Below are 20,236 nucleotides of genomic sequence, written 5' to 3'. Positions count from 1 at the left end.
GCTTTTTCCCCCAGTTGCAAAGTTCTCTGGAACTGAGGCTTCACGCTCCACCCATAGTCTGAGCTTTGTGGCATAAGACCCAGCTGCTTAGGTGCTATTTTTAGTAGCTCATGTTGACTGAAAGGCTAATTTCCATGACTGTTAAAAAACAACATTTCTCACTAAATAACCAAAGCCCACTAAATCTGCCATTCCAGCAAAGGAGGCAGCCTTTCTACCTAGGTTTTAATCCATGGCAGCAGAGAGAGGGCATAATTAGGTAAGGCTGTCAGGTGCGGCCACTGATTATCTCATGGGTCTTTTTTGCAGACAGAACAAGCGAATGAAAAGATGAACGCCAAGCTAGAAGAGCTCAGGCAGCATGCGGCGTAAGTTGCCTACCAGACATTTGGTGCTGACCCATACCACCTCACCATCTACTCGTGCCCCCTCTGGCCTTCACACTGTGATTAACCCTTGGGTTCCTTTGCTTGAATTTTCAGCTGCAAAGTGGATCTTCAAAAGCTAGTGGAGACTTTGGAAGACCAGGAATTAAAAGAAAATGTAGAGATGGTTCGTAACCTGCAGCAAGTGATCACCCAGATAGCGGTAAGCCAAGTAGGGACAGTGGCAACAGCCAGATTGCTTTCAGTCCTTTTTCTTGATGCGTATAAACATGTCTAACTGTGCCTTTTGCTGAAATGACCAGACTGTGAGCAATGTGAGGACAGAGATCATGGGTCATTGGATATGATCTGAATATGAATTTGGTAAATCACTCATAGGTTACATATGCAATGACACATCAATATTTCAGTATTCTAAAATCAAATACTGGAAGCAGCAAAACAGCAGTGCAGAATTGCCTGGGTAGCACGAGCTGCAGTCATTGATTTGCGGTCCTTTCAGTGTAGGCTAACTTAATAAGAGGCCTTGTACCACACCCCAATTTTAAATAAGCTGGGTTCTGACAAATAGCTTAGAACAACCAGTGAGTACTGTAGCTCTCCTTTATAAACAGTAACAAATTCGTTTGAATGATCATTCTGCTATAAGTTCCCATTTTTATTTATTTTTAGAACTAAGGAGTACTTGTGGTCTTGGGAAGGAGTTATTTGTTGTTTTTCCCAGCAGGATAATTCTTATAATTCCACCACCCTAAAAACCTCTTTTTGTGGTTGGTATTCCTTCTCTATCTTAGGCCTAAGGCATATGTACTTTTTTTATTGGAATCATGTTATATTAAGGGCTCATGGTTAGTTAAGGAATTAGGTTCCATCTATCCCCTCTTGTGTATTATTCAGAAGCAATCATATGTATGTAAATGCCTGGTGGTAATTCCTAGCTCTCGGTCAAAGGTTTTAATTATACCAAAACAGTGATTCTCCACCCCAGATCTTACCCAGTGTTTCCTAGACTTGTCAAAAGGGTATTCCAAAATCATCCACACCTAGATTTTGCTCCAAAGAGTCAATGAAAATAATACAGTATAGTATTATGGAGGAAAGGGTCAGTATGGCCAGTTCCAAGAAACTAAATGACTAAACTCACAAAAGGACTGGAAAGCAATGTTTTAGAAACTTCGTGAGCAGTTCAAGATGACAGTATCCAGCAAACAGGCCACAATACTAGAGAACATGGGCTCCGAAGCCAGACAGACCCTGGTCTGAAGCCACTTCTGCCACTCACTAACTATGTACCCATGCTAAGTACTGTGTTAATATCCAAAGAAAATAAGTGACTCAAATCAAGATTAGTTATCCAGCCAATGCACTCAGAGAGTGCCCGTTGTACTCCATTCGTGCTTTGACTCAGGTGGTTACCTGCAGTTTCGCTCAGGTAGCAGATTTCATTGTTAATTGCGGTGAAACTTTGGCAGGAAGGCTGTTACCATTTTCACGGCTCTTGCTCAGGAACATCCGTGCAGTGCCACCCCACTAACTATCAATTATTTTCAAGAATTGTTCTTGCCAGCCTTGTAGTTTGTGAGTTGGTCACGGCTCACAAGTGGGACAGGAGCAAACAAGGGGCAAAAGGATAGGAGGCAAGGAAAGCTAGGAAGGCTCTTATGTCTGCTTTGATCCTCTTACAATAGCAATTTGAGCAAAGTGTGGTAGGAGCACAAGGAAGGGGTGATGACTGCCTAGAAAATTCAGGGAGGCCACACAGACAAAAGGGAGAGGACAATCTAGAGAGGAAAAGCAGAGAGGTGTGCAAGTTTAGAACACGGTGAGCATATAGAGTACCTGCCAGAGAATGGCCATCTCAAGGTTCTATTTCACCATGTACAATTCCGCTTCAAAATAGCTGAAACATCTGATGGATGAACATCTTGTGCGAGCTGCCTCCGAACTAAAATAATCCAGGCTGCAGAAACCTACTGGAGCCAAAGCCTCTAAGATCAGAAGAGTGATTCAGGGCTTCATTGTTTATTGTATACGACCACACCACCTCATTGCTGGGGCTTCGAGTCACATGGGAAAGGTAAACAAGGAAACCCACAGACCCAAGTTAATAAAATGAGAGAAGGCACATCCTCGGTGAGCAACTGGCACTATGACTGGTGCCCAATGTGGATATACAGGAAGTTGCGAGTGGTAGCTGGCTCAGAGAACTCTGTACAATCACTGTGTCTGCCACTGAAATTCATTTGGCCATGCAGCGGGAGGGCGCTAAAGACTGCCACTAGCTGATAAAGTCCCTGACTTCCATCCTTTGTCACAGTTAGGCAGAATAGGCCCTTGCACCCATGGCTCCTGCTGGACTCTTGAATGAGAGTTCTTATACCTATTGTTTGGAGACCCTCCCAGCTACATATTTTTTTGGAAATACAAAACAATATATCCTGTGGCTTTTATTAAGACTCACTACAGTGAAGACAAAATGTTTAAAATGTAAGTGCTTGTGCCCTTCGTTCCGGATTAAAACTATTTTCATTTTAAGTGGCGGGTGAACACCCCCTGTTCAGTTATGAAGGCAACCATTGTTCTCAGATCTTCCTCCTGGGGCTGTAAGCACTAAACTGTACCACTTTTTCCTTTACAATATAATTCAAGCAAACCTCCTTGTTACAGTTACCTGTGAGGAAATTCATGCGGTCCTTTCAGTTCCCACAAAATCAATTTTTTTGTGTGTTTTTATTCCCTCCTCCAAGACCAGTTCCATGAAAAGCATTTTGTATGCCTAGTAATGGCATTGCCTACATCCTACAAGCACAAATTTCGTTTCAGAAGGTATTGCTGGGTATTGTAGCTCAATGTACCCTAGCCTTGTTCCCCTGACCATCAACTTCTCAAATCAGGTATTTTTACCTTACAAAAGGTTCTCAGTTGTAGCCATAGAATGAAGGAGAAAGGGGTGGTTAGACTGAAATAAATCTTATTGTTATACATTTACATTTAGGACTATGTAGAACAAGTCACCAAAGCTGAAACCTTAGCCTTGTGAAATGTCATTGGGCCAAAAGGTAAATCCATAGTAACAACATGTCTTCTTTAAGGCATAAACCATCTACTTTGATCCTGACCCTCTGGAAGGTACTAGAAAAAGTCTCCAAAAGCCAGTGTTATAGGCCCTACTAATCTAGGATGGGTCTGTAACTAGTTAGTCCTTTTGCTGAAACTTAAAACATGGGAGAGAAGGAAAGGTAACTATTAGCCTGTAATATATTGAAGTGCTCTGTTTTGGGGTTTTTTTTAAAGGATTTAATATGTCCTGCCCTTAAAGAATCACCAATACTGTAAAGCATGATGAGAAAAGATGTTGGAATGTTGGAGCTTCCTTTGAATTCTCTTTGAGTCTCACTAGTTGAGAATTTCTGGACAGAATGAGGGAAGTGCTTTACAAACAGCACTTACTAAGGGCCTCAGTACCTTACCTTAAAGGTACTGAGATTTAAGTTTCAACAGTTATGTACCATTTCATGGGGCTAGTGTGCTCGCCCAAATTCTTTCCTTGCTATTGAGCCAATAGCTCTTTCTATGACCTATGACCCCCTTAATCGTGTGACTTCCTGGAAATAATCCTTTCTTCCCAGGGCTTTGCACAGTCACTTAAACAGAAGTGGTAATCCATGTTGCAATTGCCAAATGAAGTCTAAATTTCAGTGGGGAGAACAGAGCTTGCGCATATGCTGGCCTATAAACAAATTAGTCCTAGTAAGTGGTTTTAGATTTCCCTTCTGGTACTTGTTCCAATGCCCAAGAAAGGAAGGTGCCCTTCTCTGGGAGGGAATCAGTGCCTGTCCTTTCCCTCCAAATAACCACTGCCTGGAGTAGCGACATATGCTCAGTTCTTAAATATAAGAGGGACGGAGGCTGCACTATGTTTGTCTGACTTCATGAGAACGTTTTTCTGGGGTATCCACCTGTGGCATTTATTTCCTTATAAGGTCGGCTCTTGCTACCTTGACCGACTGTAAAATAAAAATCAAAAATAAACCTTTATTCTGTTCCCTTTTCTGCTGCCTCGTCTTTATTTGATATGTCTGTTCTTAGGATGGTGTGTCCATGAAAACTGGTGAGGCCTGGACATTACCGAAGTAGATTTAGTGGTAAAAACATAAAAAGAAAGGATGGAGTCTAGAAAGTGGGTTAAAGTTTTGCCTGTTGGAATGGCTAAGCGTTTCAGTCTGGCCCAGTAATCTCTGGCCAAGCAGGAGAGGTGCAATAAGTATGTCAGTTGCTTCATGACTGTGTTTTTTACATAGACTGCACAATCAACTTTTATAAAGAACACAAACTCCTGAGAGGTGAGAAATGGAAATGTGGCTCTTGGAGTGTATATGACTACAAATGAGCCCAGCACCGTAAATGGTCTCTCTTATCTTGAAAAAAAAAAATGAAATAACCAGTATCCAATCCACTGGTAGGCTTCAGTTCAGAATCTTTTCCTAAACTGAAACATCACTTGTCATTGCAGGATGAAACTGTTGCTTGCATGGCTGCAGCCATTGATACTGCAGTGGAACCGGAAGCTGTAAGTAACTGGCCCCTTTGTGTAGAACCGGGAGCTTTAACTGCCATTTCCTGTAATTTATCACTCAGCTGGGGAAGACAAGCCCTGATTGCTCCCATCCTCCACAGAATGCCTTGGAAATCCCGAAATCTTGAGTGTAAACCTCAGCTTTGTAAAATCCGTAACTTGGATAGGCTGTCTCTAATGGTAAACTGGAAAGGGGTGGCAGGGCTTCTCAGGGATGTCACGTTCTGTATTTGCAGTCTGGCTAACTGATTTCTTGTGAGATGCTGGAATTCTGCATCAGCTGTCTAGCCAGTTAACATGAGGAAGGGAACAAGTTAGGAAATCATGGCAAGGTCTAAAAAGCACTAGAGGAGAAATGAACGAGAAACTTTTCTTCTCAGCGTACTTTTCTATGGATGGGATGGTTAGGGGCTAAAAGAACTAAGGCAAATATTTTGAGTGTTCAAGTTGCAAGAATAGATCAAATGTATTAGATGTTGGCTAAAGGTCATCGGGCAAAGTCCAGATTAAAAGCTGGACAATGGTTTGCTTGACACAGCTTTTTCTCCCTAAAGCAATTATATGCTGGTAGTTTTCATATTCTGAAAGAAGAACGATGGTGGACATAAATCGGTGTCAGAGGTCAGCTCTGAGAATAAATGAAGCTTCTTCTCCATTTCCACCATTCCTAAAGTACCATTTCCAGACCCTCTCTCCTCTAAGGACCCCTGAGAATGGGGCAAAGTGAGAAATGTTAACCAAAGCAATAAAGAAAAGAACAAGAAACTTAGTTCGCTCTAACAGGTCAGTTAAAGGCGATAAGAAATAAGGTGCTTGTGAGCATAGGGAAATCAGCTAGGTCAATTTACTTCCGATGTTTGAAGTGAATGTGAGAGAAGCCACCGTTCTAAAGGGACAGAGGTCCTGGGAATGGAGAAGAGCTGTGGGACGTGCTGAAGCTGGACCGAAGGGGCTCCAGTCACTCGTTTCCTGATCTTTTCCAGCAAGTGGAAACCAGTCCAGAGAGCAGCAGGTCTTCGGCTGCCTTCACCACGCAACATGCTCTCCGTCAAGCTCAGATGTCTAAGGAGCTGGTTGAGTTGAATAAAGCCCTGGCCCTGAAAGAGGCCCTAGCCAGGAAGATGACCCAGAGTGACAGTCAGCTGCAGCCCATTCAGTTCCAGTACCAGGTAAAATCTTTCCTATGGCAGCTTTTGTTAATGTCTCCCATCCCTCTTCAATCGTAAGGGAAGAAAACAGGCACACCGTTTCTGACAATGGCAGCACAGTGTAATGTGTGTAGATCAGCTGGAGTTGTACTGTTGGTTAAAAAAAAAAAGAATACATTCAGGATAGGGAACCCATACTTCTGGTTCATTGAATCTAGTACCTTACCTTCTGCAATTGGTTTCATGAATAGTTTGATAATGTTATCATTAAAATCATCCCTACTTGGAGAAATTCTCAGATAAGCATGCTGGCCTTCTGAGAAAGGTATATGTCTTAGTAGATGTTCTGAGTTAGTGTCAGTTATGAGACTTGTCATAGAGATCAAGTGACTGTTCTTCCCAGTGGGGGTTCTAGTGGTCCCTGCTAATTAATATGATATGTCATTACTTAAGGAAGGACAAGCCTTTGGCCTTTGGGTTACCCACAACGCTCCCCTGGCTCCAGACCTTATTTTGCCTTGTAGCCCCGTCTCCCCCATCCACGGAGGGATGTTAGCAGGCCTGGCAGGAGGAAGGGTGCATTGTTTTTCCATTCAGCTCCATCCTGCCACCCCCGAAGTCCTACATGCTGGCGTCAAGAAACCCCTAGAATATGCATGCGTGTGTACCACCAGCTCCCCTACATTTTCAGAAGAAAAATGTGAAACGTGTTTCTACTAAATGATTTTTGCCACTTTTTCCCCCTAGGAAAAAGGTTGCTTCCAAAACAATAATTGAGTTGCCAACAGAGGTTGTACTGCCTTTTTATTATCCCAGCCTTATTTAACTTTTTTAAAAGTTAATTTTTATTTATGTTAAACAATTGCATGTATATCATTTGTAAAAGTCAAATAGTACCGTACTCAGAAAACTAAAGCAATCTACCTTCTCCCCCGTTCCCTAGGCTTGTAATTTTAAGTTCTTTAAGCCGTTTCTCTTTTTTCCCCACTTTACAAAGTTACCGTTTTATTGTGAGAATGCTTGATATATACTCTCGTAGCAAATTTCAAGTATACAATCCAATATTCTTAACTACAGTCACTATGCTATACACTAGCTTCGCAGAACTTACTCGTCTTATAACTGGAAGTTTGTACCTGTTGACCAATATCACTCCCATTTCGTCCCCCCTCTTGCCCCTGGCAACCGCCATTCTATTCCATATTTCTATAAGTTTGACTTTTTAAAAACAATTACATTCTACAGATAAGTGACACCATGCAATATTTGTCTTTCTCTGGCTGATTTCACTTTGCATCATGCCCTCCAGCTTCATCCAGGTTATTGCAAATGGCAGGATTTCTTTCTAAGCTGTTCCTTCTGACATTTACCTCCATATTTCTCAATAAAAGTTGGTAGTATAACTATGTTCATTTAAAATACTTAAACATCATCAATTGACTTCCCACTGTGAAAGATGGGAATATAGCTCTCTTATACAGCCATCCATGCACACTTGTTCACCTCCATCTTTCAAAATGGTTATTTCACAATGTTTGACGAAATGAGTATTTAGTGTTTAAATTTTTATGATTATGTAAATATGTTGTGCAGCTGAGCCACATACTGCGTAGTATAATGTGATTCCATTTCCTTTCTTGTACAGCTTTCTGTATTTACTAGAGTTAGTAATCTCACTTTTTTATTTACTTAGTCTTCTATGTACCTATCAATAATTTATCTCCAAACTTCTTGACAGAATTATAAAACTCCTCTCAATATGGTCAAACATACCAGGTAATTTATCAGGCTATTTCTTTCTTGAAGGCAACCCTCCTGGAATGTTCTGTCCTGCTTTGCTTTCTCTAGGTCTCCTGCCCAGCCATCACTCTGGGACCATTGTCCTGGGAATCTGCTTCACTTCTCATGTCCATGTTCAAACAGATTTTGCATCTTCCTTGTTCTTGGGATACCCATCTGTGTTGGTGGAGTGAAACCCTAATAGCTTTCTGAGAATGTACATGAATAGAAAATGTTTTAAACAACTGCATGCCTGCAAATAGCCTTTTGTTGTTCTTATACTTATTGGTTCGGCTGATTCTTTTTATTCGACCTATATTTTTTTTTGTCTGGAAACTTTCAGGATCTTTTCTTTGTCCCCAAGTGTCATTTAATTTCACAGTGATGTGCCTTGGTATGGGTCTTTTCTCATTTATTGTGCTTGGTGCTTGGTACGTCCTTTCAATCTAGAAATTTTTGTTCTCCTTTAGTGGGAAGTTTTCTTGTATTATTTCTTCACTAGCCTCCTGTTTTTTTTCATGGATACAGTGCTCATCTCTAAGGATAAAAATTAAATTTTGTTAAGGTTTTCTTCTTCCTGCCCTGCCTCTTGTTTCCTCCTGATTCCTTCCTTTAGTATTTTTTGGTCTTTCTTTCAGTTAAGAAACATACCTCAAATTTCCAGTGATCTCTGGCTGTCCATTTATATTTAACAGTGATGCACTAAAAGCCAATGGAAAGTTCTGTATGCATGGGTTTCTCATGGGTTGGTTGGTTTCCAATAAAGAACTCTTTTATTCTCCCGTGTGGAGTTATGTGCGCAGAGTGGCGGTAGCCCAGAGAAAATAAGGGAGCTGGAGTCTCCCCAGTCATATTCACATACATATATCATTTAATCCTCTACCAGCAGTATGACACTTTAGCCCTGCCTTCCGCTGTGTCTGCTCTCTGAGTCCACAGAGGCCTGTGGTCCCACGGTATAAATTGGCTTGTTTCTTCTCGCCATTTGTCCGGTAGGAGTCATAGTTTAGCTTGTTCCACTCAGCTAAGTCAGTTACCACTTACCCACCTAATTTCCTTTTCCAAAAGTTTGTATCTTTTGAGTGCTTTCTTCATCCTTGTTGATTCATACCCTTCTTTTGGGTCATTTTAGTGGGATTTCAGGAGGGAGCAAGTTAAATACGTAGCTCAATCCTCCACATTAATAGGACGTAAAACGCAACTTTTTATGTTGCGCATTCATTTTAGGTTGAATGTATTTTGGCCTTTCCATGGTAAACAAAAGATTCATGGTAAGGCTGAGAAATCATTTCTCTCCTCTTGTACTCTTGCCTGCAAACACGGGAACATATGTCCCACCAGGGTATCTCTAGCTCTATGGGGAGGTGCTAGTAATAAGCTAGAGCTGTGTTAAGATACCTTGTCCTTTTCTTCTCTTGAAATCAAACATGCTTGAGCTCCCAAATCTAAGAGCTAAGAAGAAATAAATTCTTAATGTAAATAGTACTTTTTAATCACATGTAAACCAGTCTCTCTTTTTTCTAAGAAATAAAGGTGATTTTTTTTTTGTCCTAAACAGTATTCTTCCTATCACCCTGAAGCCTTGCCATAGAAAAATCTGAGGAGGTATGGGTTCTGATTAATGAAGATAACCATGAGTTATAGCCCAGGACTCACATATTTGAATAATTCCTTTTATGGCGTTGGTGAGATAATTATTGACTGCATGTGGCATCAATAATGAAGAGATACTATTTTTTACCCAGCTGATTGGTATCATATCAGGTGTTGACAAAGGTACGAGGAAACAAGTACTCTCATCCAGAGTTAGCGACAGTGCAAATTGGAAGAGCCACTGTGGGGGACAATTTGGCAGCATCTATTAAAATTGACAATGTGTACCCCAGTTATCCTGTAATTTCACTTGTGTCTACCCTAGAAAAACCTTGCACATGTGCATGAGAATATTTCATTATGGCAAGAAACCCAGAAGGAGCTAAGGCTATATATGCACTGATAAAATCAATTTCCAAGACCAAGTAAAAAACCCAGCAGGTTGCAGAATAATATATACAGAAAACATTCTATTTATCTTTCATACGTTGCAATAGCTACACACACACATGCACGTTTCTATGTGTGTGTGTCTAATATATATTATTTTTATATCTATTTACATATATTCTATTGTATATTCTAGACAAATGCTACAATATATTTATACATTAATTATATATGCTGCATATTTACATACATGTGTAAATGTCTAGAATATGATCACATCTAGAAAAATGTCTAGAAGATCTGGACCAAGCCGATAACAGTGGCTTCTCCTGGAGAAGAGACTAGAATTTTGGCAGGAGTAGGGCTGTTAGGGGGACTTGCCCTTTACATTGTATTTTCTGGATTTTTTTTACAAGAATGTTTTCATGTTTTAGTTCTAGAAGTACACACACATACACGTTATTGCCTGTTTAAATACGCAGGGTTAGTGTAGAGCAACAAGACTGGGGTTTTCTTTCGTTATATTGAAGTGTCTCAGTGTATTTCGTGGACAACAGCTCTGCCTATTTAGAAAGCTTCTCTGACGCAGCCCCACCTAACCTGTCCCTGCCTCTGTGTCATCTCAGTACTGGTCTAGGACCTGCATCTAATCTTCTTGGCTGCCAACCACTCACTCATCGGCCAGTTTCCTTTCATCTTTTCCAGTTATGAGAACAGGAAGGAGTCTATCCGTTGGACTTTCCCATTCTTGGAAACTACCAAACTTCAGTTTCTAAAATTTATTTCCTAAATGCACACAGAACTACAGTTACTATTGAACACAAGTCCGGAATATAAGAATGTTTGTGCAGCAATTTTCAGTTTACAAAATCTTTGCTTTTTTATCTTATTTGATCTTGCCAACAACCCTGTGAAGTATATCATGATGTTAACTATTTACATAGATAGAGAAACTCTTTGGGGTCCCCAAGACCACCCCCAGGTTCGACGACTTGCCAGGAGGTCGCCCAGTACTCAGCATGCAGTCCTACTCACAGCTAAGATTTATCACAGTGAAAGGGCATAGAACAAAATCAGCACAGGGAAAAGGCACATGAGGCAAAGTCTGAAGGAATCCGTGTGAGCTTCCGAGAGTCTTCTCCCAGTGTAGTCACAAAGTAGTACTTCATTTCTCCAGCAATGGCTGTGACAACATGTGTGACACGTGGCCTGTCAGGGAAGTTCCCCTGAGCCTAGGAGCCCAGGGTTTTTAGCGGAGGTCATTCGGGTAGGCACTCTCCGCCTGGCACATACCCAAATTCTAGACTCCCAGAAGGAAGATACATGTTCCTGGCCAGTCACATGGTTTTCACAGTTTAGGCACAGTGAGCCACTCTTGTCAGCTAGGGAATGGTGGGAACCCTCCCCAAATCCAAGTCCAGACACGAGCCAAGGCCAGTCTTGCAAGCAGGCCTTTTCAAGGGTAGTAGTCTCAGGCCTGCTGTGTTAACTCTGTTCTGCACAGAGACTAAGGCTAAAAGAGATGACGTGACTTTCCTTAAGGTATGTAGATGATAAGTGCTGGACCCAAGGTTCAAACCCAGGCCTTGGGATTCCAAGTCCATACTTTTCCCACTGCATGACATTAATCTTCATCAAATCAAGTACAAAAGTTTTTAGCGTGCGATTGAAGTGGTAAAATTGAATGCATACTTCCTTAAGATGTGGAATGTTGAAATGATTTTCTTCCTGTGCCTTTAATGCCTTCTTTCTCTCTGACCTATAACATTTGTAGGATAACATTAAAAATCTTGAATTGGAAGTCATCAATCTGCAAAAAGAAAAGGAAGAATTGCTTCTTGAACTTCAGACAACAAAGAAGGATGTCAACCAAGCCAAGTAAGAATAAAGTCAATAAATATTATGTCAAGTTCCTACTATGTGTGAGGAGCTGTAGAGGAAATAGAGACATGAAAGAGCCATTTCCTGCCCCCACAAGGCTTACACTGAGTGGAGGGGAGACCTACACAAAAGAAAAGTTAAGTATTTGAAGTTTTAAATAACATCTCATCATGACAGGAAAAGAAGGCCATAACCCAGCATATGATTAGTAGCCCAATAAATTTCTTAGGCAGTAATTGCTTTAAGAGTTCAGAGGCAGGAGATACCAGTTTAGGCTGGCATGATCAAGGAAGGCTTTCTACAAAGTTAGCATGTAAACTGGACTTTGAAAGATTATCCAACCTACCAAACACCAATAGTTTCTTTGTCCCTGAACTGAGGGTAAATTCGCTTGCAAAAAGAGTGAATGCCCAGGCTAGTAAAAGAAAAGTCAGTCTAGCCATTCCTCAGTCAGTTCAGAATAAGCCGAGACAGGTGACCAGAATATCCTCCTGTCCCTCAGACCTCTGCCTTATTGGCTATTCTCCCTTCTCTTTACTCAGTGACTCCTTTATATCCGTCTACTGAGTCTAAAGTTCACGTTCTTAAAAGTTACGGTGAACATTTACTTTTGACCTCAGACTTGTGTAATAATCATCAGAATTATTCCTTACACCTCAAGTGAAGTGAAATGGCTTCAAAGAAACATCCTTTTAACAGAGTGCTGGGGGCAGGGGGTGGTATACTGAGGCAACCGTATTGTTAACACACTCAAGAGAATGGTTCTTTGACTGTGTGTTAAGGCCCCATCACTGAGGCAGTTTGGGCTGTTTGCTGGTATTCCTGTTTTAAGATGACTATTTGACTGCTCACCCGTTTTATATAGATCAGGGTTGTGAGCCTGGGAGTCTAATCCTGTGTGTTTGCAAGTGAGGCTTTGCTGCCGCTAGTCTTCATTCCAACAGCCTCTGTGTTTAGGTTGAGTGAGCGCCGCCGCAAACGTCTCCAGGAGCTTGAGGGTCAAATAGCTGATCTGAAGAAGAAACTGAATGAACAGTCCAAACTTCTGAAGCTGAAAGAATCCACAGAGCACACCGTCTCCAAACTGAACCAGGAGATCCGGGTACTTAACTCTCATTCTTGCACTTAACCTACTGAAACTTACAAACATAGGGATTTTACTACAGAGGAGTTTTCAGGTGAGAAAGTAGCAGGCAGGGTCATCATTTCAAGTGTGGGACTCTCCAAAGACATCCATTTTGTGGGACATTGTTCTCGTAGTCATCTAGATCTGAACCACAAAACCCTTCTTTGACATTCAGGGTTGAATGTTAGAGTCTCTGAAACCAGAGGGCAAAAATACCTTAATATTTAGTGCTGATATCCTGACCACGTTCCACGATCATGAGGAATAATTCTGTGAAGTAGTTGCAAATGACAGGCACCTACAGAAAATACCAGGCATTGAATGTTCAGTTTCTGACATCTGCAAAGTAGCGGTTATAGGGCCACTGGAACCTTTAGGGTACAATGGTTGCTAGGTGGATTTGTCCTTGAGGCTTAGTATAATGCATATTTCCTTGAAATTTCATTTCTGCATGATGAATGAATTTAGGGCTGGTTTTAGCTTGTAGGCACATTTTTGCTTTTATTTCTTCAGTGTTCATTTGTGTAGTGAATCCTTGGAAACCCTGTGCAAGCATTGGAAGGCGTATTGCAAGCCTAATCAGAAAATCGATTGGCTGCCTTCTCTGCTTGGCTCTGGGTTTTCTCTCTTCTTAATGGTTAGTCTATCTATCTGCACATCAGCCTAGAATAGATGCAGATGACTAATACTGATACTGTTGTTGTTTTTATAGGTAATGAAAAACCAGCGGGTACAATTAATGCGTCAGATGAAAGAGGATGCTGAGAAGTTTAGACAGTGGAAGCAACAAAAAGACAAAGAAGTAATCCAGTTAAAAGAACGAGTAAGTAACTACTACTCCTCAAAGGCCTACCTAGTGAACCATTCTCTGGGCTGCATAACATTAAATCATCTTTTCAAACAACTGGCATCTCCAAATGTGACACATTCATGAATTTAAATGTGCAAGGTGCTATCTACTAGATACCATGGAAAACAGAAAGATGAGTAGTATATGGACTCTGCCTTTGAAGAATGTCTTGTATGAGGGGAAGGTGAGACTAAGCATGGTTTTCTCCGATATAAGAAATAAAGAGATCTTTAGACAAATGGTCTAAAACACCAGAGTAATTAAGAAAGGGAAACACACTTCTGGTTGGAGTGAAAAGACAATAGCTGAACAGGCCTTGGCTAATAAGTAGGATTTTCATAGAGACAAGTGCAGGCATTCCAGATAGAGATGGAATAGCAGGAGCAAAGCACAGATGACAACTTTGTAGGCATATTCAAGGAATGGCGAGTGGTCCCGGTGGGATGAAGGATAGTAGCAGAAGATTCCATTGGAAAGACAAGTTGAAGCTGGATTGTTAAAGATCCAAGAAGTTAGAACTTCATTTTGTTAGTGGAGTATAAAAATTCTTAAGGTGTTTGAAAAACAAAGTGATATCAGCAAAGTACTGCTTTAAAAAGATGAATGTGCAGAACAAACTGAAATATTGAGAAACCGGAGGCCAGAGCACAAGTTAAAAAGATAGTGTATCATCCAGAAAGATAGTAAGGGCCTGAATTAGAGTAGGAATGGTGTTCTTCAAAAGCACACGGGAAAGGACATGAATTGGCAGAAATTTTTAGAATTGGTCAGAATGTGATATGTTGGGTCAAGAAATAAAGAGGGTCGTCCTTTCAGAATGGTAGCATGAGGAGCTTTGTGGGCTCTACCTAACAAAAGAATCACAACTGATAGAATTTATAAAAACAACCATTAAAAATCTCTGGAAATTGCCCAAAGGGCATAGAGCAAATAAACAATAATTCAAGGAAATCTTCTAAATCTCAGTAAGGACAGCAAGAGTCTGTGGCATTTGAGCCACAACCAGCTCCCTCCCCTCACCTCCCATCTCCCAGTCTATGACTGTGGTTTCTTCTGTTTCATCCCCACAACTCCATGTTGAAGCTCTGTTTCAGGCAAGAGCAGCAAAGAGGTCTGGGGATCCCTTCTTTCACCTAAGCCTCATGCATAGGGGGAAGCTCTGCCCTGCTACAGAAGGCCAGTAATACTGGGGCCTGCTTACCCCGACCCATCTAATCATAGGATGCAGGTTCCATGTCAGGAAAGGCAAGCCAAGAAAAAGAGCGCCTACTGCCGTAGCCCAGAACCCTACTTATAGAACAGACATGTCACGCAGAGCAGTGGGAGCTGTCCACACCCCAGGTCCTGAGCAGTGGTGCAGAGGTTCTGCCCAGGGAGAGAGGCAGGCCATAGCAACAGCCATAGGAATGCTGCCTTCCCTAAGGGGACTGACTTTAATTTGGGGAAAGAGTTTGAAGAAGTTAAAACCTAAAGGTGCTATCAACCAAGAATCTTATAGACAGCAGTTTTCTTTCAAAAATGATGGCAGGCGGTGAGCACACAATTCATACAGATGGTGTATGACAGAATCGTACACTTGAAACCTGTATCATCTTATTAACCAATGTTGCCCTAATACATTTAATTTAAAAGACACAAAAAGAAGGCAACAACAAAAAAAAGATTTCCAGATAAACAAAAGCCAAGTGAATTTGTTTTTAGTTCTACCTTACAAGAAATACTAAAAGAACTTCAGACTGAAAGCAAATGATACCAGACAGGAATTTGAATCTGCACAAAAAAATAAAACAAAGAGTACCAATAAAGGTATTACATAGGTAATTCTAAAAGAGTTTAATTGCATATTTCTTTTCCTTTCTTCTCTTAACTGACTTAAAAAGCAATTGTATAAAATAATATGTATATAATCATATTGATGGGCCTATAACATATAGAAATGTAATACATTTGACAATAACAGCACAAAGGAGATGGCTGGGAGCAAAGTTGTATTTGAGTAATAAAATGACATCAGATGATAACGTGAATATACAGGAAGAAAAGATTAGAACCAGAAATGGTAAATAAGAACAAATTCTGTAAATATATATTTGAGTTCTTTTCATCTCAGTTTGTTTAAAGGACATAAAATACATAAAGTAATAATTGTAAGGTATTTTTGGGCTATGTATATTATACACAATATACAATGTATGTTGATTTAATATGCATAACAATAATAGTACAAAAAAGGAAAGAGAACAGAGCTATATAGGAATAATGTTTCTATATCTCACCGGAATTAAGTTAATATAAATCTGAAGTCGATTCTGATAAGATGTTTATCATAAGCACTGGAGCAATAACTAAGAAAATAACTCAAAGTATAGTGAAATAATCATTAAAGGAATTAATATGCTACACTACAAAATATTCATATTCACCTAATGTAAAAGAAAGCAGTAAAAGAATAATGAGCAAAACGATATGACAGAAAACAAAAAATGAACTTGAAAACATAAAACCAGTCATATCAATAATAACATAGTGTGAGTGGATTAAACAATCTAATCAAAAAGCAGAGACTGTCAGACTGAATAACAAAAACCAAGGTCTATGCTATCTCTAGAAGATACATAATGGATTCAAAGATACAAATAAGTCGAAAGTTAAAGGATGGAAAAAGATCTACCATTCAAACATCAACCATAAAAGAGCTGAAGTGGCTATACAAACAAAATACACTTTAGATCACAAAATGTTACTATTAATAGAAATAAAAAGGAACATCTTATACAGATAAAAGAATCAACCCATCAGGAAGATATAACAATTATAAAATTGTGCACCTATAACAACACAGCCCCAAAATACTGAAACAAACACTGACAGAAATGAAGGGAAAAATAGACAAATCAGCAATAATATTTGGACACTTCAATACCCCACTTTCATAATGGTTAGAACAACTAGACACAACCAGATCAGGAAGGAAATACATAGAAGACTTCATCAATATTATAAACTAACTAGACCTAACAGGCATCTAGAGAATACTCCAACCGACAACAGCAGGATACATGTTCTTTTGAAGAGCACATGGACCATTCTCCAGGATAGACCTTATGTTAGGTCATAAAACATGCATCAATAAATTTAAAAGGATTGAAATAATACAAAGTATTTTTCCAACCACAGTGGAGTTAAGTAGGAAATCAATAACAGAAACAAATTTGGGAAATTCACAAATCTGAGGAAATTAAACAACACTCCTAATTAAATGATGAGTTAAAGAAGAAATCACAAGAAAACTTTGAGATGAATAAAACAAAGATATGACGTACCAAAACCTATGGGATGCAGCTAAAGGGCACTTAGAGGAAAATATAGTTGTAAATGCCTATATTAGAAATGAAGAAAGATCTCAATAACCTAGCTTTATACTTTAAGACCTTGAAAAAAAGGAAAAGCAGACTAAACCCAAAGCTAGCATGCAGAAAGAAATATTAAAGGTTAGAGTGGAAATTAATGAAATAGAGAATAAAAAAAACAATAGAGAACATCAAGGAAACCAAAATTTGGTCCTTTGAAGTGATCAACAAATACTAACAAACTTTTACATATGCTTTATAAGAAAAAAAGAAGATTCAAATTACTAAATTTTTTTAGGAATGAAAGAGAATGCATCACTACTAGTCTTTCAGAAGGAAAGGGTTATAAGGGAATACTGTAAACAATTGTATGCCAACAAATTAGATAACCTAGATGAAATAGGCAAGTTCTTAGAAAGACAAAAACTACCGAAACTGACTGAAGAAGAAATAGAAAATCTTTGCAGACCTATAACAGGAGATTAAGTTAGTAGTTAAAAACTTCCCAGAAAGAAAAGCCCAGGACCAGATGTCTTCACTGATGAGTTCTTCCAGACATTTAAAGAAGAAATAACACGAAATTTTCAGAAACTATTCCATAAAACAGAAGCAGACGGAACACTCCCCAACTCATTATATGAGGCCAGTACTTCCCTAACACATAAACCATACAAAGACATCCCAAGAAAAGAAAACTACAGACCAGTATCTCATGAATATAAACTTGAGAATCTTCAACATAATACTGAAAAACTGAATCCAACAACATATAAAAAGAATGATACACTATGACCAAGTAAGGTCTATCTGGAAAAAAAATGTAAGCCTTCTTTAACATCTAAATATTAATATAATATAATATCAGTAGAATAAAGGACAAGAACCACATGATTATCTCAATAGACACAGAAAAAAGCATTTGACAAAATCCAACATCCTTTAATGATAAAACACTCAAATTAGGAATAGAAGGGAACTTTCTCATCTTGATGAAGGGCATTTATGAAAACCCTGCAACTAGCATCATACTTAGTGGTGAAAGGCAGAATGCTTTTGCCCTGACATCAGGAACAAACAAGACAAGTGTATCCACTCTTGCCACTTCTATTCAACATTGTCCTGAGCTTCTAGCCAGGGCTCTTAGGCAAGAAAAATATGTATATAAAAGTCATCCAGATTGGAAAGGAAGAAGAAAAACTATCTCTGTTAGCAGATGACATTATCTTGCATGTAGAAAATCTTCTAAAAAACTATTACAACTAATACACAAGTTTAGCAAAGTTGCAGCATATAAGTTCAATGTATGAAAATCAGTTGTATTTCTATACACTAGCAACTAACAATTTGAAAGTGAAATTAAGAAGAAAACAATTTCATTTATAATAACATCAATAAGAATAAAACACTTAGGAATAAACATAACAAGTATAAGACTTATACAAGTATAAGACTTAAACAAGTATAAGACTTATACACTAAAAACTATAAAACATCATTGAATTAATTATCTAAATAAATAGAAAGATAACCCATGTTCATGGATCAGAAGACAATATTCTTAAGATGGAATACTCCTCAGATTGATGTACAGATTCAACACAATCCCAATCAAAATTCCACTTGGCTTATTTACATAAATTCACATGCTGATCCTAAAATTCATATGGAAATGCAAGTGATCCAGAATAGTCATAGATCCAGAAAGAGTAATTTTGGAGATGTCCCATCTATCACCTCACAAAGTTACCCATTTTTTGTCAGTGTGTTGAGAACACTTAAGACATACTCAGCAAATTTCAAATATACAATATAGTATTATTCACTGTAGTCACTATGCTCTCCCTAGATCCCCAGAACTTATTCATCTTATAACTGGAAGTTTACACCCTTTGACTAATGTTTCTCCATGTTCCCCGACCCCAAGTGCCTGGTAACTACTGTTCTACTCTGGTTCTATGAGTTCAATTGTTTTAGATTCTCTCTATAAGTGGGATCATATGGTATTTGTCTTTCTCTGTCTGGTTTATTTCATTTAGCATAATGACCTCCAGGTCCATCCGTGTTGTCACAAATGGCAGGATTTCTTTCTTGTTAATGGCTGAATAATGTTCCATTATGTATATATACCAAATTTTCTTTATCCGTTTATCTGGAGACAAACATTTAAGTTGTTTCCATATCTTGGTTATTGTGAATAATGCTGTAATGAATATGGGACTGCAGTTATCTCTTAAAGATACTGATTTTGACCAGAGGGTAAGAGGGGAGGTAGAAGAGGGTAAAGGGGGTCAAATATATGGTGATGGAAGAACTGACTCTGGGTGGTGAACACACAATGTGATATATAGATGATATATTGTAGAATTGTACACTTGAAACCTATGTAATTTTACTAACCATTGTCAGCCCAATAATTTTTTTTTTAAAAGATACTGATTTCATTTCCTTTGGCTATGTACCCAATAGTGGGACTGCTATATTGTACAGCAGTTCTATTTTTTATTTTTTGAGGAACCTCTTGTTTTCCATAAAGACTATACCATTGAAAGACTCTTTAGTTATATTATAAGACTTTATTTTAGCTAGCTGAATAGCAATTAAAAGTCTGGCTCTTTTCTTCTCAGGACCGAAAGAGGCAATATGAACTGCTCAAACTTGAAAGAAACTTCCAGAAACAGTCTAATGTGCTTAGACGTAAAACTGAGGAGGTAAGAAAATCCGATCTGTTAGGTCAAGTGTATTGCTTAGATGCTGGCAAAGTGGAATCTCTTAAAGGAGCTGGTGTCCTAAGAAACCTAGGATGCTAATCCTGACCAGCAATTCCTAAGTCTTGATCCCTGTTGACGTGTCATGAACTGTGAGCAGATAAAAACCTGATGAAAATGGTACTGTTTAAATAAGGATTTTCTTCTAATTGGGCTTGCTTCTTTCCAAAACAACACAGAGTACTGTTGGTATGTGACATTTTCAGACACTTTCAAGCCTGCCCTGATATACGATGTCAGAGGGGTAGTAGACCTGGGTGCGGGGGTTATCACTTTGTGAGGCGTGAAAATGTCTAATCACTATGTTGTTTTGTACACCTGAAACTAATTTTTAAAAAACTTTAAAAAAATAAAATGAAGAAAAAAAAGAAAGAAAAAAAAGGAAATGTGTG

At 39.1% G+C, this 20,236-nt stretch overlaps 1 protein-coding gene across 1 annotated transcript in view; it reads left to right on the top strand.

Annotated features, from left to right (window-relative positions):
- The window catches only part of KIF4A (kinesin family member 4A), an 87,136-nt gene that overhangs the window by 37,727 nt on the left and 29,173 nt on the right, over positions 1-20,236 (top strand). The window contains exons 11-18 of the mRNA XM_081042702.1: positions 310-368; positions 483-588; positions 4,900-4,956; positions 5,946-6,131; positions 11,647-11,750; positions 12,711-12,855; positions 13,592-13,702; positions 19,704-19,787. Of these exons, the coding sequence (XP_080898828.1) occupies positions 310-368; positions 483-588; positions 4,900-4,956; positions 5,946-6,131; positions 11,647-11,750; positions 12,711-12,855; positions 13,592-13,702; positions 19,704-19,787 (852 nt within the window). The remainder of the gene's footprint in view (positions 1-309; positions 369-482; positions 589-4,899; positions 4,957-5,945; positions 6,132-11,646; positions 11,751-12,710; positions 12,856-13,591; positions 13,703-19,703; positions 19,788-20,236) is intronic.

The sequence above is a fragment of the Rhinolophus hipposideros genome, assembly GCF_964194185.1.
Source record: "Rhinolophus hipposideros genome assembly, chromosome: X".
Classification (NCBI taxonomy): domain Eukaryota; kingdom Metazoa; phylum Chordata; class Mammalia; order Chiroptera; family Rhinolophidae; genus Rhinolophus; species Rhinolophus hipposideros.
This window is presented reverse-complemented; position numbering and strand designations above follow the sequence as displayed.